At 48.9% G+C, this 18,877-nt stretch overlaps 1 protein-coding gene across 1 annotated transcript; it reads left to right on the top strand.

The window, feature by feature from the left end:
- Positions 1-17,083: 17,083 nt before the first annotated feature.
- Positions 17,084-18,529, top strand: LOC124679554 (heat stress transcription factor B-2b-like). The gene is made up of 2 exons (XM_047215267.1): positions 17,084-17,353; positions 17,436-18,529. The coding sequence occupies exons 1-2, from the start codon at positions 17,084-17,086 to the stop codon at positions 18,279-18,281; spliced, it is 1,116 nt and encodes a 371-aa protein (XP_047071223.1). The 3' UTR covers positions 18,282-18,529.
- Positions 18,530-18,877: the final 348 nt, after the last annotated feature.

Below are 18,877 nucleotides of genomic sequence, written 5' to 3'. Positions count from 1 at the left end.
ACAAAAGTCAATTAAGCCTCGATGATTTACATTGCTTCAGAGTTCTTGTATCACTTTTATGCCTCAGTTAATTTATTTTGCCGCAAGCATGATTATGACAGTTACTGCTCTCTTGATTTGTCGCTCCCTAGTCTTTTGCTAGCCTTCACTTGTACTGATCGGGAACGCTGCTCGTGCCTCCAAACACATGAAAACCAAGTTGTTCCAGAGTGTCCATCATAAATACCTATGCATGGCATTTCAAACCATTCCAAGTAAATTCTCATGCGCTACCTTTAAACCTTCAAAATGCTTCTCAATTTGTGTTAATGTTTCATAGCTCATGAGGAAGTATGTGGTGTTTAACTTTCAACCTTGTCATTTACTCTTGACGGACCTTCATTATGGACTAGTGGAACATCCGCTTATCCAATAATTTTGCAAAAAGAGCTAGCAATGGGGTTCCCAGCCCCGATTAATCAAACTTCATTAATAATTCTCTTCACATGTTTTGCTCTGATTCATCAGTAAACAACTTAATTTTGCAAATAGACACTCCTCCATGGTATGTGATTGATGGAAGGCACCCGAGGATTCGGTTAGCCATGGCTTGTGTAAGCAAAGGTTGGGGGGAGTGTCACTCATAATAAAAACTAAAATACGTGTGTAAACAAAAAAGAGAAAGAGGGACGATCTACCTTGCTAGTAGAGATAACGTCCTTCATGGGAGCCGCTCTTGGAAGTCCGGTTGGCGAGGTAGTTGGTGTACCCATTACCATTCGTTGACAACAACAAACACCTCTCAAAACAATTTTACTCCTGTTTTAAAAATGAAAAGCTCTAGCGCATGTTAATCCCTGCTTCCCTCTGCGAAGGGTCAATCTTTTACTTTTACATTGAGTCTCCATCCTTTGAGTACTTTCTTGAGAGCACAACTGTCATTCTTAGTGTAATATGCTTGTCTCAAAATATGATTGATTGTGGTATAACTTTGATGCTTTTATCTTTGACAATCACTATTTCTAGTCTTTCTATGAACTTCAGGGGTGCCTGAGCATTTATGTTTTGCTGATCAAATATGGGCAAGCGAGAAACCACTCTATCATACTCTTTTATGAACATTGCAATCCTGCTTATATACATGATTCATGATACTTATTATTAATTGTTGGTACCTTTCCATGATTGATATAGCTATTAGATGATCTTATTTGCATGTACCTTATTATGAACTGCCTAAGTGTTAGCCATAGCATGAGAATATTTACATCATATGAACAAATGTGTTCGTGAAAGTTCTTTTATCGCTCGGTTGTTAACTGAATTGCTTGAGGACAAGCAATAAGCTAAGCTTGGGGGAGTTGATACGTCCAAAACGTATCTACTTTCCCGAACAATTTTGCTGTTGTTTTGCCTCTAATTTGTGTATTTTGGATGCAACTAACACGGACTAATGCTGTTTTCAGCAGAACTGTTATGGTGTCTCGTTTTTGTGCAGAAATCCAACTTTCAGGAAAAACCTCGGAATTTATACAGAAGGCCCTATTTTCCCAGAATACTTACGGAGCCAGAAGGGCAAGCCAGGTGGGGGCACGAGGGCCCCACACACTAGGCCGGCGCGGCCTAGGAGGGGCCCGCACGGCCCTAGTGTGTGGCCCCCTCGGCCGGCCTCCGACGCCCTCCTTCGGACTACTTATCGGCCTCGACCTAAAAACGCACGGGGAGAAGTCGAAGTCGCCAGAAACCCTCCAGAACGCCGCCACATCGCGAAACTCCGTCTCAGGAGCCAGAAGTCTCCGTTCTGGCACTCCGCCGGGACGGGGAATTGGAGGAGATCATCGCCATCATCACCACCGACGCCTCTCCATCGACCAGCCATGTTTCCCCCATCCATGAGTGAGTAATTCCCCCGCTGTAGGCTGAAGGGGATGGTAGGGATTGGATGAGATTGGTCATGTAATAGTGTAAGATTGTTAGGGCATAGTGCCTAGTGTCCGTAATTGGTACTTTGATGATATTGTTGCAACTTGTTATGCTTAATGCTTGTCACTAGGGCCCGAGTGCCATGATCTCAGATCTGAACATGTTATTATTTCATCATGATATTCATTGTTTATGGTCTTACCTGCAAGTTGTATACACATGTCGCTGTCCGGAACCAATGGCCCCGTGACAGAAATCGGGACAACCGGAGGGGATGGTAGTGATGTGAGGATCACATGTGTTCACGGAGTGTTAATGCTTTGCTCCGGTGCTCTATTAAAAGGAGTACCTTAATATCCAGATAGATTCCCTTGAGGCCCGGCTGCCACCGGCTGGTAGGACAAAAGATGTTGTGCAAGTTTCTCATTGCGAGCACGTACGACTATAATTGGAACACATGCCTATTGATTGCTTTGTACTTGGACACCGTTTTATTATTATCCGCAAATGTCCCGCTTGATTGTTACATGAGTTTCTCTCATCCATGCAACGCCCGTTATCCGTCCCCGTGCCTACGATATTTTAATCCTGCTGTTTACTATAATCACTACTGCTGTCTCCGTTACTCTGCTGCTGTTATTTCACTACTGCTATTGCTATAAAGCTGTTACTACTCGATAAACTCTTGAGAGCAAGTCTGTTTCAGGTGCAGCTGAATTGACAACTCCGCTGTTAAGGCTTTCAAGTATTCTTTGTCTCCCCTTGTGTCGAATCAATAAATTGGGTTTTACTACCCGCGAAGACTGCTGCGATCCCCTATACTTGTGGGTTATCAGCGTTCAACAACGAGCATAGTGCTGACGACTTGAATAGTTGTGGTGATATAGAGCAACATTGGCTCCCCGTCCTGTGGAGTTACGAGGACTGGAGAAGTCGACAGAACCTTCTTCAAGTTGTCGAAAGCATCTTGTGCCTCTGCTGCCCACTCGAACTTTTCAGACTTTTTCATCAGTTGATAAAATGGCAAGGCCTTTTCTCCCAATTTTGCAATAAATCTACTAAGAGTTGCTAATCGTCCTGCCAATTGCTGCACCTGTTGCAGACTCTTCGGTGGTTCCATGTCAAGGACAACTTTAATCTTTAAAGGATTAGCTTCTATTCTTCTGGCTGAAATAAAGTACCCGAGTACTTGACCTCTTGGTCCCGAAGAAACATTTCTTCTGGTTCAGCTTGATTTTGTATCTGTCAAGATTATCGAAAGTTTCTCTCAAGTCATCAATGAGTGTGGCCGCGTTTTTAGTTTTGACAACGATGTCATCAATATAAATCTCGATATTTCGGCCAATCAGCTCCCCGAGGCAGGCTTGCATGCACCGCTGATAGGTTGCACCTGCATTTTTTAATCCGAAAGTCATGATGTTGTAGCAGTAAACACCATGCGGTGTTATGAACGCAGTTAACTCCTGGTCTTCTTTTTTGAGCTTGATCTGATTATATCTTGAGTAAGCATCGAGAAAATAGATGTGATCGCAGTCTACTGTGGAGTCGACTATTTGATCGATGCGAGGCAATGGGAAATGATCCTTTGGGCAATGCTTGTTGAGGCTTGTGAAGTCGATACACATACGAAGAGCTATCGTATCTTTCTTTGGCACCATGACTAGATTAGCTACCCACTCAGCTTCCTTGAGCTCTCGAATAAACCCAGCTTTGCGGAGCTGATTAACTTCTTCACCAATAGCTTTTTTTTATTCTGAGAAATGACGTAAAGTCTTTTGTACAGGTTTGTCTTTGGGGTCAACATTGAGAGCGTGCTCAGCGTGTTCCCTGGGAATACCTGGCATGTCGGATGGTTCCCATGCAAATATTTCCTAGCGCTCACGGAGGAACTCGATGAGCGCACTTTCCTATGCGGCAGCAAGATCTGCCGATGTGTTGACTGTCTTCTTCAGGTCAGAGGGGTGCACTTGATGCTTCTTTGCTTCCTTGGCAACGTCAAACTCATCGGACTTTGTGGTCCGATTGTCGGCAGGTGGATGTGTATGATCGGTGACTACGTCAAGTGTATTAAGTTCTTCCCTGACTCCAAACTTGGAGGCGTTCTTCTAGAAATCACTGTCGCGGTTATCAGAACGAGAAAAACTTATGTGAAAAATTATTGCTATCCCGTTATTGCCTGGCATCTTCAGCTTCAAATATGCGTAATGAGGGACTGCCATGAACTTGGCGAACGCTGGCCTGCCGAGGATGGCATGGTAGTATGATTCCCAATCTACCACCTCGAACTCGAGTTTCTCCTTCCTAAAGTTCCTGGGTGTGCCGAAGACAACGTTCAATGAAATTTTACCAAGGGGATAAGCGGGTCGGGTTGGGATGATGTCGTGGAAGCCAGTGTCAGATTCTTTTAACATATCGACTGACAAACCCATTGCTTTCATTGTACTTGGAAAGATAAGGTTTAAACCACTTCCTCCATCCATGAACACTTTGCTCATATTGTACTATCCGATCTGTGCTTCAAGGACTAGGGCAGCGTGACAAGGCCTTGGGACGGCTATCGGATGATCCGCTCTGCTGAATAGGATGTTCTGATCCGACCAATCGATATAATCGGGTACTGCCGTCATAGCCACTTCTGCAAACTTTATCTCCCGTGAAAACTTCTTGGACTCCCTCTTTGAAAAGCTAGTCTTGTGAATCATGTTCACTTGCCCTCGAGATGCAGGGTAAACTTCGGTAGGTATGTAGATGTCTTCTTCTGGAACATACTGTTGTTGCTGACAATAATTGTAAGCCGCTGCTCTTCCTTCCGCCAAACGAGTTTTTGCTTTCGAATCAAACCTTAGCTCTTCACATAACTTCTGAATATCGAGGAACTGCCGACAATCTTTAAGTAGATGCGTAGCCTTTTCGATGTTGTGTTTTGGGTCAATGTAAGCATGCAAGTAACATGGAGCGACAAGCTGCTCCACGGCTGGCAAATAAGGTGCACGGCTGCGATTCTTATTTAATTGCGCACTATAACATCCTTTACCACACTGGCGGAGGTGACACGCAGCTCGTTCTTCTACCTCGCAACGAAGATCCCTTCGCCTCTTCCGTTGCTCCTCTCTGCTACCAAAATTCCTTCGGCTGCTCCCGTTGCTGTTCCTAGGCAAACCCACTGAGGCTCTCGGTGGGACGATGATTTCTTGAGCCGAAGTCCTTAAGTTTGACGCAGCTGAATTTTGAAGTCGAAGGAACCCTCCGGAATCGATGATGAAGTGGACACCGCCGAAGGTCGCGTCCATACTACTACAACCCCGAAGGAATTGGATGCGGTGATTCAGTGCGTGGAGTGAACACGAAGGGCCCGCATCGAACCGAATTCTTCGGGCTTGAAGGTGTTGGTGAAGTCAGCACGAACGTTGCTGATGTGACCGAAGCTGCCGATGACATGCCTTGTACCGACAGGTTTCCCACAGACGGCGGCAATTGACGAGGGTGCTCCTCGGCAATGCCCACCTTTTGGGGCTTGGGGTTGACGGAATCCTGCAGGCTGACACAAGACATCAGATACCAAACAGATAGGGAGAAAGATTTACCCAGGTTCGAGGCCCTCGATGAGGTAAAAGCCCTTACTTCCTGATTGTCTGATCTTGATTATCGAAATTATCGAGTGTACAATGGGGTAGCCGAAGGCTATGACTAAGATCTCATCGAGAGGCTAAGATTTCTAATGACCTAGCCAAATCTGACTCCATTTACGAGCTAGCGATTTACTCGTCAATAAGTTGGCCACGCCTACAAGTTGCTGGCGCCCCGGGGACGTGAACACTACGTACCCTAAATTAACTAGGCAATTACCCTTCCCTTAAAAAAACTAGGCAATTGCCTTTCTTATTTTTCGATAAAGGAAATATATTAATATTGTGAAGATACCAATTACACCAAACATATACAACAACGTAGTGTCCTAATAGCAATACATATAGACATAGCCAAAAAAAGAATTACATAAAAGAAAAATCCCGCTACAGTGATCAATACCTTGCAGCAGCGGATGAACCACCATCAAAACATCACCAACAATCCAGCAACTCCAAAAGCGATGCCTTCAAGAAGTGAACAGTGCACAAGCAGCGTCATCGCCCTGATTAAAGACCATATGTTTTCACCCTAGAGAAAGTCCGCACTCCCAAACCAATGTCTTCAACAAGAACATTGCCAAACACAACCAATTCAGACTAGACATTGGATTTTCACCCGCAAGTTTAGACACTAAATTTCTCTAGTTCTTTTGCCCCCACTTGCCAATTCCGCCGCCCAAGTCATGAATCACGAAGCCAACCTCACTGCACCATGACTCAGAACTACATTGCCAATCCTCAGTTCTCGGCTTCCATTCCATTCTCTACATCTGACTTCCCAATGGAACCAACATGTCCCATGATGGCAACAGACCGCAGAGCTTCGCAACACCCCCTCTGAAACCAAACAGTCCGAATAAAACATTGTTGCGCTCGACCAAAACGGCATGAAACTCCGGCAAACTCCAAGCATGGCGTCCATCTGGAATACGCCGGCGGATCCGTCCGAAACTTGGCAGGCAGCCCCAGATCCAAGACAACTAGCGACGGGCAAATCTTCATCACGGTGAGAGAGAAAATCAAAGACCTCCACCTTTATTCAAAACTGCGCCGGCAACCCCCACGCCACAGTCTAGCAGCGGAGAAGAAGACGAATTCGAGATGCAAAAGCAGGGGCAGACATCCGCATAGCCGGCAGACACCGCGCATCACCGAGGCAGGGGAAGATCGGGTCCAACGGCCCGCCCCGCCTCCAGTGCCACGCCGCCGCTATCTCAACTCCGCGTCGCCGCCGGCCACCGCTGCCCACACCTGTCTGCGCCCCACCTCCATCCGCTCCTCCACGACAAGTCCATGGCCCGCCGAAGCCGTTCCCCACCGCTCGCGGAGATCAACTGGGCGAGCCCTCTCCTGCCCTCCGCCTTTAGCGGGATGGGCGCCGCCACCACCGCCGGCGGCAGCGGCCTGGGAGGGCAGGCGCTGGAGGGGCTAGGCGGCGGCTGCTGGAGACCTGCGGGATCGTCCGAGCGGAGGCGACCCGGAAGGTTAGGGTTTATCCCGTCTTCGCTACAAAACGTAGAGCCATTCTTATTTAATAGATTGAGCAAAACTTGTGGCTGGATGTCTTCTCCCTTTGCGGCGATGAAGTCGAGGATTATGATCGTCTAGTTTTGTTGCAGCGAAGAAGGCGAGGTCCAGAAAAATCCTCTAGTTTGGGTTTGATCGACATTTCACATTTTGCAACTGTAATATTTCTATCTTAATTAAAATTTGTTTTGTTCTTTACAGTTGTTTTTAGGGTTTCTTATCAAAATAGCTGATGTGTCTAACCTCTCTGCAAATTAGAAAGCAGGTACATAGTGCAATGCCGGTGCACCTTTCGACACCTATTTAGGTATGCAAAGAAAGGCATTTCAATCCTCTTTTTTCGTGTAGAGTCTAAAAACTGCTGGAAGAACCGTACAAGCTGAGATTTGGGGCTCGATAATTAGCGTTCCGGGCCGTGCCAAAATATGTGCTGGTACAAGTCAGCCCGCGGAAGCGATCCAGTGACCGAAATGTTGAGTAACTGTTTCTAAATGGGAAAAAAATCTCGCGAAATTGCGAAAACAAGCCAATCGAGAGCTACCGCTGTCTAAAGCGAATTCCCTTTGTAGCGATCGCGCGTATGCAGTTTTTGTCGTATTCGATCCGAGACCCCCGCGCCCGCGCCCGAAAAAGATAACTGCCCTGGGAAGATTCAAACCCACAACCTCCTGGTTATCACGCGCCTGCTGCCCTAACCACGCGAGCAACCAAAGGTTTTTGTTAGAAATAGAAACAGACTGTTTTTGTACTATCTACTGTATATGTTATAAACATAAAAATATGAACTTTTTTTTCCGCGAATTTATTTTTGTGATTTTTTCATTTGTATCAGTATTTTTGATTCCGTAAATTTATTCCAAATTTTACCTAGCAATGCAAAATTTTTTCAATTCCCTTTGTACAATTCCCTTTTAAAAATTCAGTATCATTTTTTTTTCATATTGTTGTTACTTTTGTATATAAAAATCATGTTATTTGGACTATTTTTTAATTCCCTTTTTTGGGCTAGTGGTTTTTAAGAGGGAAAAAATAACGGGTGGGAGAACTACTTGCAACTCAAATGAACTACCACTTGCAACTCAAATAAATATCACTTTCAACTTAATTAGATTTTGGGTAGGTAACTTTTCAGTTTTAGCGTTGATAAATAATGGGCAGAGGGGTTGATAAATTGTGAGCTAAAATGTTTCTAAAATATTTTAAATAAAATTAACTTTCGGGTTGATAACTCTTCACATTTTCCATTGCTAAATAACGAATAGAGGGGTTGATAAATTATGAGATAAAAATATTCCCAAAAATATTCTAAATAAAAATAGGTTTTCGGGTCGATAAGTTTTCACATTTACCTTTGATAAATAATAGGCATAACGGTTGATAAATTGTAAGCCAAAAATATTCTCAATATATTCTAAATTACATTAACTTTTCGGGTCGATAACTTTTCACATTTTAGCGTTGATGAATAACGGGCGGAGGGGTTGATAAATTTGAGAGTTAAACATGTTTTTAATATATTATAAATGAGTTTAGATTTTCGGATTGATAACTCTTTACATTTACCATTGCTAAATAACAAACATAGGGGTTGATAAATTATGAGCTAAACATATCCTCAAAAGTATTCTAAATGAAATTAGTTTTTTGGGTTGATAACTTTTTACATTTTACCGTTGGTAAATAATAAGCATAGTGGTTGATAAATTGTGAGCTAAAAATATCCTCATAATATTCTAACTTAAATTACTTTTTCGGATCGATAATTTTTCACATTTACCATTGATAAATAACGGGTAAAGGGGTTGATAAATTTTAAGCTAATAAAAAATTGTCAATATATATCAACATGGATGCTAGTTTCATGGTTTGCTATCTGGATTTTTTTAGTTTAGACCGTGTTTTCTTTTGTTATCTCAGCCGTGATTAATTTTAGTATAAATTGAGGTACGTCTACGTAGATGACACAAACAACTGATAGCTCAGTTGGTTGTCCCCACTGTTTGCCCCGCCCGGGCTCGCCAGGAGGTCGTGGGTTCGACTCCTTTTCTCTGCTGTTTAATTTTGCTCCGCGTCACGTGCGCCCAGAAATGGAAACAACACAATCGCCCGGAAATCCGTTTTCGGAAACGACAAAAACGATCGCTTGGGTCGAAGGCAGCGCTAGCTAGGGTCGCCCTGTCTAAGTGGTTGTTTGGATGGCAAATTTTAGTGGTGAGTTTATAGGGAACGGGGAGATTTTATAATATACCACTCTTTACTTCGTTCCTTTACTATTTACCACACATTACTTGGCTATTTATTATTTGCCACACATTAGACCAATTTCTTTATAATTTGCCCTGTTTCTCCTTTTACAGAACAATTCATTTTTTTAACACGAAAATACATTGTGAAATACAGTGCGTGTACGTCTTTAGCTGGACCGGTACCTAGCCGGACATAATCAACCAACCAAACAGAACACCAAACATCTGGCCAGTGCTATTCCCCATTCTATCCGCGTCCAGTGAGTTCCAGCTGAGAAAGTGAGAAGTGAATACACTAGCACATATAGGCGAGGAAGCCCCAGGATCCGCGCCGGCCGGCCGCCTTGCCCACGCTCGTTCTTGCGGCTGGCCGAGCCACGGCGAGCTTGCCAAGGGTAGGCGCGAGGGAGCCAAGGCAGGGGATGCAGTGCTGAGCTCTTGAACGGGTGGTCGTGCGGCCGGCGGGGACGAGCAACATGGAGCTACGGTGGCGCTCGGCGGCGGGCGCGACCGCGGCTGGTGGTAGGATCTTGCAGCGGCGCTGGAGTGGCGGCGGAGATGCACCGAAGAAGAGCTGCGGGTCGCCTGCCTTGAGGTTATTTTGCCGGCGTTCATACAGAGATGCTACCGGCGACTTCCGACGACAATCCCAAAGCTGGGTGGCGACACCCCCGAGCTCCTGCCGTCGGCTACCTCTCTGTCATGCTGCTCGTGGCCACCTCCCCGACCAGCTACTGATGGTAAGCTCTCTCTTATGCTCCTCCATATGCTCTGGATAAAGTTTGTTTACTTTTGCTGTTGAACTGAATGTCCATATGACTTTGTATACAAAGTATGACTAGAGTTAACTCATCTGGCTTGTTAATTCGCATGCCACACTAAATACCTCGTCAATACTATAAAACTACTCTGAACCTAGTAGCCTGAAGGTTTCATGGAAACAAGTTTAATTGTCAAAACTGAATATGTATGGTATAGGACTCCTCTGAAAATTAGGTGTCAGGTGTAAATTGGGTTGTGGTACTGAGGTACATCTACTACTCTGGATACTAAAAGCCTTTGTTTGATTGCTGATGAATTTCGAATTAAGAAGATCCAATTTAGCAATTATCTGCACATGGATGAAATACAGTTCAGATTTGCCAGGAAACAAGCAAGCATTAATTTATTAGACAGCAGCATAGCATTTACAGCTACAGAACAGAGCACACCTTGGTTTACAAATTCAAAGATATATATCACCTAAACATGATAGGTACTGATTATGATCAGTTGTGCCTTTAGATATCCCAAAATTTAGGATTACATGGAATTGACATAATTCATCACACGATAGATCACCAACTCATAATTCAGAGTTTAAAATAGTCAAAATAATAAATTTTGTGTGCATTATTCAATAAATAAAGAAAGGCAACACATCTATCTTAGAATTGAAAACAGAGTCTTGACTCAATAAAATCATTGTTTCCTCCTCCTTGGAGTTAATTTTTTCTTGGATGCATTGGAACTTGAAGGCACATCAAAACTAGGCGCAGCCGGAGATGTAGTAGTTGTCACTGGTGGTGGTGATGCGCCACCTTCGGCCATGGCCATAGCAAGTCTCCTACAAATTATACATGTTGTTAGAAAACAGATTTTTCCCATAATTATGTGCATATGAAAGCAAGTAGAAGGATTACCTCCTCGTAACAGGCACAGGGCTGTCAAGAAGACTAGGAGGCAATGTGATTGTATCTCTTTTCGGTGTCCCAACAACATCTGGAAATAACTCTTGCTCAATCACCTCTCTAGATAGTTGATCCTCACCTTTATGATTTTTTTTGCCCTTTTTCTTTATAGTTGCTCCGACTATAGCTCGTTGATGCCCAGATCTATCATTAATTCCAAGCATCAAGCACAAATTCTCTTCTGCTATGGGAACATCAATTTCATCTTCATTCGCAGGTGCTATCTCAATCTTGGACCAATCAATGACTATATCAATTGAACTACTTCCATCATTGGATTGGACATTATTCGAAGTAGACAAGTTTGTAGTATCCGTCGTCGATGCCCTAATAAAAAACAAAATATATTTAGTTCAAAATGTTAAGTACAATAAGGAGAATTATCTCAAGTCTAAGCACTTGACAATTGAGAGGTTTGTCTTCTCTTCCCCTCTTGACAAAATGGTAAAACTGGTTCTTATCTTCTCTTCCCCTCTTTCACCCTGCACTTGCGATTCCAGTGTCCCCATGGTCGCCGCCACGCACACTTCTCTGCGGCTCCCCTCGCTCTGTCTCTCAACCCTCTCCTCCTCGGTCATTCAGCTCCTCGACACCATTGCTAGCCTCGAAAACATGCCGCGCTCATGGACGTCGGCATAGGCCGCCGCTGCTCGCGGCTCGCCTCCCCTGCGACCTTGACTACTTGGCGCACGCAGACGCCTGCACCCTGCAGTAGCTCCACCTCGACCCTAGGTCGCCGTGGCTATCGCTCTTCGTCGGCCGCGGCGCGGGCTTAAGCTGCTGCAGGTCTGCCGCATATGGACGCCAGCCGTCCAACCTTCATCAGAGCAGCCGCGGCCATGGAACGCAGAGCTCGCGAGGGTGCTCGACGCCCGTGTGCTTCATGAAGGTTCGGCCTTCGGGCTTCGGCTTATCTGCCGCCAATCCAACGCGGCGAGTCCAGGTGGCCGGTCGCCGTCGTTGAGCCGGACGTCGTACGGCACCGGCAGCAGCGAGGCAGTAAGTCTGAGCTGTGAAGGATATTCCAACACTTCGACAGGGACAACGACGAACGCCCCTTGACCAACGCGAGATCGTGACAAACACCGCCGTAAACAGGTGCTCCTTCACACAACCACGCCGCCGCCGCTCAGGCCGGACGTTGCTGCGCCGCCGTCGGTCAGGCCGGAGGTCGCAATCTCGCAGGCTCATACATGACAAGGCCGCCGCGCTGCAATCGTGGTTTCAGCAATCGCGTTTTCACAAAAACGAGTATTAGTCGTTTTTGCCAACACGGGTTTTCCTGGTTTTGTGGAAACTCAGTTTTTCTTATTCGCGTTTTAGTTAGTCCATCCAAACAGAATTTTAGTTTGTTAGACCGTTATCTTGGCTTACGGAGAACTAGTTCTGCCAAACCTCCGTATCCAAACAAGGCCTAAAGGGCGCTGACTCCAGCAGCTTAATCCAGTTTTCGATTGCGGCGTTACCTCTTTTGAACACACACGGCTGCACAGCGCGGAACGAAAGCCGTGGCTCCGCGACCCGCCTCTGCAGAAACTGTTTGGGAAAAGTGGAAAAAAAATCTCGCGAAATGCGAAAACGAGCCAACCTAGAGCTAATAGCATCTCCACCGCCGGCATCGATAGCGGCCCCAATAGCATTTTAAAGGACCAGAATCTTAAAAAGCGCCGACATTTTTTCGAGCGCAATAGAAGCGTCGCAACCCCGTGCCGGCCACTTCGCGAAGAGCGCGAATAGGGGTGCCGGCGCTTCGCGAGACGACAGTTTTCGCGGGTGGGGACGCATTGTCAGCTAAAGGACGCGACGGTTCGCATCGGAAACGACGCGGCGTCCACCCACCTTCCTCACGCGCCTTCAATGCGCGTCCCCTGCCTCCCTTAAAACCGCACCGGCGCGCACTTCTCTTCTTCCCCGTCTTCCAACCCTAGCCGCCATTGTCGCAGGCGCCGCGCAAACAACCACCTCTCCCACGCACCCACCGACGATGGCGCACAACGACGAGGCCAACGGCAGCGGCGGCGTGCTCCGCGCGTTGCAGCTTAGCAACGACGAGGCGGGGTATTGTCAGTGCATCCCCGTGTTAGTACAGTACAAACGCTGGCGCACGGCTAGCACATCTCCAACGTTCGTTTTGCCGTGCCACCGTCGCCACCGGTAGGACCATAGTAGCGAGCCCTCGCCAGGGAACGGCGGAACCTGCTAACGCCGGCGGAGAAGATCCTGCCGGCCAACGCGCACGACAGCCCGGCGTGGCTGCGACGATTCAAAGATGAGCACGTCGTCGAGCTCGCGCAGGTGGCCGGCCGCTCGAGCGGCCGCTTCAACAACATCGGTCGCCGTGCCTGGTGGCACGACCGCGATGTCAACGACACGCTGCGGCAGTATGGCTTCCGCCAGCGCGCCCGCGGCGACCCGACACGCGTCCCATTGTACTTCCCGCAGGCGGAGTGCATGGCGTCGGTAGCTCCGACTCCGCAGAGGGCGCCGGAAAGGACTACGACGTCCTGGAGCTCGTGCACCTAATCGTCAGCAGTCGGCGACCGCACGCGCTCGGCCGTGCCCGCACCTCCTTCCGAAGGCGTCGTCATCCGCGATGTGGCTAGGCGCGCGTCCTCTGCTCCGGCCCATCAGACGACGGGGTCGGGCCAACGCCGCCGCCTTAAGGAGGAGGACGCTGCGGCCTCGCCACCACTTCCGCCGGCGAAGAAGCAATGGTGGGAGATGGAGACTGAGGCACAGGCGGTCCTCCGTGGTGGCGACGACCCGGATGAATTCCTTGGCCAGAACTTCATCCTCGGCCGCTCCGTCGACGAGGACTACCAGCAGATCACGATGGAACCGTCACAGGTGGCGGTGTGGTCCGCCAGGGACCACGGCGCCAACTTCGTCGACCTTGCCGGATCTTCTGAGCTGCCAGCGCCAAAGGAAGAGTAGGACGACGACCGGTCCTTCAGGCCATCCAGCGACGACGGCAACAACCTCGACTTCAGCACCTTTGACGCACGCCGCTGCTAGATATTTTTTTAGTTTAAAATCAAGCTACTGTTGTATAAATTCCGTATGAATTTCATAAGAATATAGTTTTCAAAATGTCTTAGAGCATCTCCACCGGCGTGCCCCATAGCGTCCCCGATAGCGATTTGGGGGCCGGCGTGGTTTCTGGGCTCGCACCGGTGCGTCCCAAAAGGCACCGGCTAGTTTTTGAGCCCAATAGAACACTGTCATCCCTGTGTCGGCCCCTTCGCGTAAGGCGCGAATAAAGTGCGCCGGCGCCTCGCGGCACGTCCGAAAATGAGCGTGTGCTCCGCATGGCACCAGACGCACCGATTTACCCACCTCCTACCCACGCCCAGCCGACCCCCACCCCTCTAGATCGTCACCGTCGCCGTCGCCGCTGCACCCCTGCTTGCAATAGACACCACCGCCTGTCAAGGAACCGCCGTCCATCAACTCGGCCGCCACACCCTCGATCGGCGGCCGCTGTTTCGACCGGAACAGAGCTCGCCGCCACCGCGGCACAAGCGCCCTGCCCGCAAGGTGTTCGTCTGATTTCCGCGATGGACAGCAACGACGAGATGATGGTGCAACGGAGGAGCAAAACGCTGAGGTTGTCCGGCGGCAACAACAACAGCTGATTCTGACGAGCATGTTGCGCGTTCGCCAGCCTTTCTTCGTCGTGCCTCGGCGCGGAGGCTCAAAGCCATGCAAGAGGAGGAACATCAATCAGCATCGTCAAGACGGCGCAATGTTGCTTGACGCCGACTACTTCAACGACGACGCCGGAGAATTTTGGTGCCGGTTTAGGATGAACAAGGAGCTGTTCTTGAAGATTGTCTACGGCATCAGGGAGTACGACAACTACTTCATGACCAAGCAAGATGGCAGAGGTTTTTGGGGCTTCACCTCAATTGAGAAGTGCAATGATGCAATGCGATGTCTTGCATACAGAGCTCCTCCAGATACAGCCAACGACTACCTACGGATGGAAGAGTTGACATGTATAGAGACTCTCTACAAGTTTTGCCGAGCTGTCACAATGGTGTTTGCCGAAGTCTATTTGAGAGCACCAAGGACATATGATATAACTCGGATCCTGCAAAAAAATGCAGCAAGAGGGTTCCCTGGGATGCTCGAAATCATTGACCGTATGCACTGGGGTTAGAAGAATTGCGCTTTTGCTTGGTAGGAGATCTGCAAGGGGCATACTGGTGAGTGCATGTCATTCTTGAGGCGGTGGCAGACCATGACCTTTGGATTTGGCATGCATTTTTTGGCATGGCAGAAACAAACAATGATATCAACGTGTTGCAACGCTCTCCGGTGTTTGCCAGGCTAGCCGAGGGATAAGCTACTGTTGTGAACTTTGAGGCCACATATACAATAAGGGGTACTATCTAGCTGATGGTATCTATCCGACGTATGCTACATTTGCAAAGACAATCCCGGCTCCAGCAAACGAGATGGGCGCTTACTTTGCGACATGCCAGGAAGCAGCTCGCAAGGATGTTGAGCGTGCTTTTGGGGTGCTTCAGCATCATTTTTGTCAGGTACCCTGCTCTCACTTGGTCTGAGTCTCAGATGTGGGAGGTGATGAACGTTTGTGTGATCATGCACAACATGATCATTGAGAGCGAGCGCGACGAACTTGTGCAGGATAATCAACCATTTGATTATCAAGGGCCACTTGCTGAGGTAGAACATTAACCCCTAGAATTTGCCGCTTTTCTTCATATGCACAATGAAATTCGATATGCAGGTGTACATGCACAGCTTCAGACGGATCTAGCTGCGCATTTGTGGACGAGGAGAGAAACCGCCAACAATGCATGATTTAATTTATATTTGTTTGAATGTATGAATAATTTAATTTCCATTTATTTGATTGTATGAAAATTTAAGTACTATTTGTTTGGTTGTATGAATAATTTAAGTACTATTTGTGTTATTGTATGAATTATTGAATGTAGTATGAATAAAATGTGATTGATATGTTGTTTCAAAATATTGTAAAAAGAAAAAAACGTTTTGGGGGCCACCGTCTGAGAGGCACCTGTGTGGGAGCAGCGTCCCTAAATAAAGAATGCGCTGTTGGCGTCCCCACAACTATTTAGGACGCGCTGATGGAGATGCTCTGAATAAATTTAAATTTCTATCAAAGCTAACGTATGAAAACGCCGGTGCGTTTGGGTTGACGCGTTAGAGCATCTTCAACAGGTGCTCTATCCCGCGCTGTATCTAAAAAAAAATGAATGATTTAGCGCATGGGCGCAAAATAATGCCCCAACAGGTGCTGCAACCGGCGCTGTAAAATACAGCTTGGGACAAAAGCGCTATATCATGCACTATATCTACCGCGAAACGTGCTGTATAAGTCGTACGCAGAAACAACTTCGGATTTTTACAGCTCCAGACCTCCAAAGTTTAGAGCTTGTGTTGAAGGTGGTATACCATCGTGCCCAAAATATGGATGGAGCTGGCGGCAAAGTGATTTTACAGCTCTTACTTGTTTTGGTCAGACGGGCGCGGGCCGCAGAGCGAAAGTGGTGGCTCCGCGATCCGCCTCGTGGAGGTGGGGCCGGAAACGTGTCCCGGATTCTTTCCTCCGTCCCGCCTTGAACCTTCCAGAATCCGCCATGCCCCGACAAAGCCCTCCCAAAAAATCCACCGAAACTTCTCGCCGCTTCGGAGGCCCCACCCACCATTCCCCCATCCTCGTCACCCCCCGCCACATCCGTTGGATCGGCCCGAGCCGAGGGCTCACGGCCGTCCACCCCCGCCGTGACTTGGCGTCCTCGCCACGGTCGCCCTCGCCCTCGGCTTTATATCATCATCTCCGCAACCGCCGCTGCCTCTCCCACTCTCCCCCTCCTACGCCTCCGCTCCGTGCCCCGCGTAACTTGCTTCATTTCCTTGGTTGGTTGCTTGCTCTCTCAACGCCACGCAACCGGAACCTTCCAGAACCGCCCAACTCCCGTCCATTCTCGCGCGCCCACGGTTTCGTTTCGTCGGTCGCGACCAGATCTGCTCCGGCGGCGCCGGCGGCGGTTACATGGGCGACCTGGCCTCCGGCGAGACACCTCCTCCTCCTCCGGCGCCGGCGGAGATGGCGGCGGGCGCGGGGCAGAGGATGCTGCCGACGCCCTTCCTCAACAAGACGTACCAGCTCGTGGACGACCCCGCCGTCGACGACGTCATCTCCTGGAACGCCGACGGCTCCACCTTCGTCGTCTGGCGCCCCGCCGAGTTCGCGCGGGACCTCCTCCCCAAGTACTTCAAGCACAGCAACTTATCCAGCTTCGTGCGCCAGCTCAACACATACGTAAGTGCCTGCGCCCCTCTCCATTTCCCGTTTGATCGATTCGATTTCATCCGGGCTGGATTTCTGTCGCCGGAATGCGGAGGCGCTGATGCGTGGTGTGTGCGTGCAGGGGTTCAGGAAGATCATTCCGGACAGGTGGGAGTTCGCCAACGACTGCTTCCGGCGCGGGGAGAAGCGGCTGCTCGTCGACATACACCGCCGGAAGGTCACGCCGGCCGCGGCGGCGGCCGCCATCCCGATGGCGCTACCCGTGGCGAAGCGGCAGGGCTCGGGCTCACCAGCGCCGTCCGGCGACGAGCAGGCGCTGTCCTCGAGCTCGTCCCCGGAGCCCCCCTTCCCGCGCCACCCGCACCCCGCGCCGTCCTGCTCCGGCGGCGACCTTAGCCTGGGGGACGAGAACGACCGGCTGCGGCGGGAGAACACGCGCCTCGCGCGGGAGCTCGGCCAGATGAAGAAGCTCTGCAGCAACATCTTCGCCCTCATGTCCAAGTACACCGACACCCAGCAGCAGCAGCAGCCCGACGCCGTCAACGCCACCTCGGCCGCCGCCTCCGGCGACACCACCGAGGCCACGCTGCTCACGCCCCCTTCCGTGCTCGACCTCCTGCCGTCCTCCCCAACCGCCGCCGAGAACGGCGCGGAGGAGAAGATGAGCGCGAGGCTCTTCGGCGTCTGCATCGGCCGGAAGCGAATGCGCGCGCACGACGGCGACGAGGGCCCCGCCAGCCGCGGAGCGGCGGCGGAGGTGAAGCCGGAGCCGATGAACGCGCAGCAGCAGCAGCACTCCCCGACGGACGGTCACGCGGCGGTGGCGCAAGCCTGGCCCATCTACCGGCCCAGGCCCGTCTACCACCCCTTCCGGGCTGAAGCCTGCAGCGGGTCAAACCTCAGCCTGGGCTACGCCCACGCACAGTCCAACTCAAGGTGACCTGGGCCCTGGTTCAGATGCCATAATTTATTAGTTTATTAATTCGTTTTACTAATCCAGTATTATCAGCTAATTCAAACGCGTGTACGTAGAGTAACTAGAATGTATGTCAGACTCTAGTTTCTTCGTAAGTTCGTCGGGAGTATTTTATCTCCCCCAAATTATCCATCCTTCTTGTATTGTATGTACACAAAACAAGGCATAAAAACTAGAGCAGTGGTCACAAGTCCACTGATGTGATGGGATCCTAGGAAGTGACGTATTCGTTTACTGAGTTCTTCTTGCGTACTTTCCATCGGCTCCTGTCATGAGATATTTTCACGCCTCTCTTCGAGGTGAAGACTGGATGGTACTCGTATCTTGGGTTGAACTTGCGCCTACAACATACGGCAGCCGCTGCTCTTGTTGATACTTGTTGCCGTAGCTCCGTTGAATTGCGCATTGTAATGTCGTGGAAAAGGATTTGGTGCACATGGCACCAGTGCTTTCTTCACTTTTAGTTTTTTAAAAATTTAAAATTTTTTCACTTTTATGTTTTAAAAAATTATGATGTTAAATATGTAGATAGATATGTTTATCGTTAGTGTGTGCAAAAA

Source organism: Lolium rigidum, chromosome 1, assembly GCF_022539505.1.
Source record: "Lolium rigidum isolate FL_2022 chromosome 1, APGP_CSIRO_Lrig_0.1, whole genome shotgun sequence".
Taxonomy (NCBI): domain Eukaryota; kingdom Viridiplantae; phylum Streptophyta; class Magnoliopsida; order Poales; family Poaceae; genus Lolium; species Lolium rigidum.
Note: the sequence above shows the minus strand (reverse complement) of the source record. Positions and strands in the feature narration are given on the sequence as shown.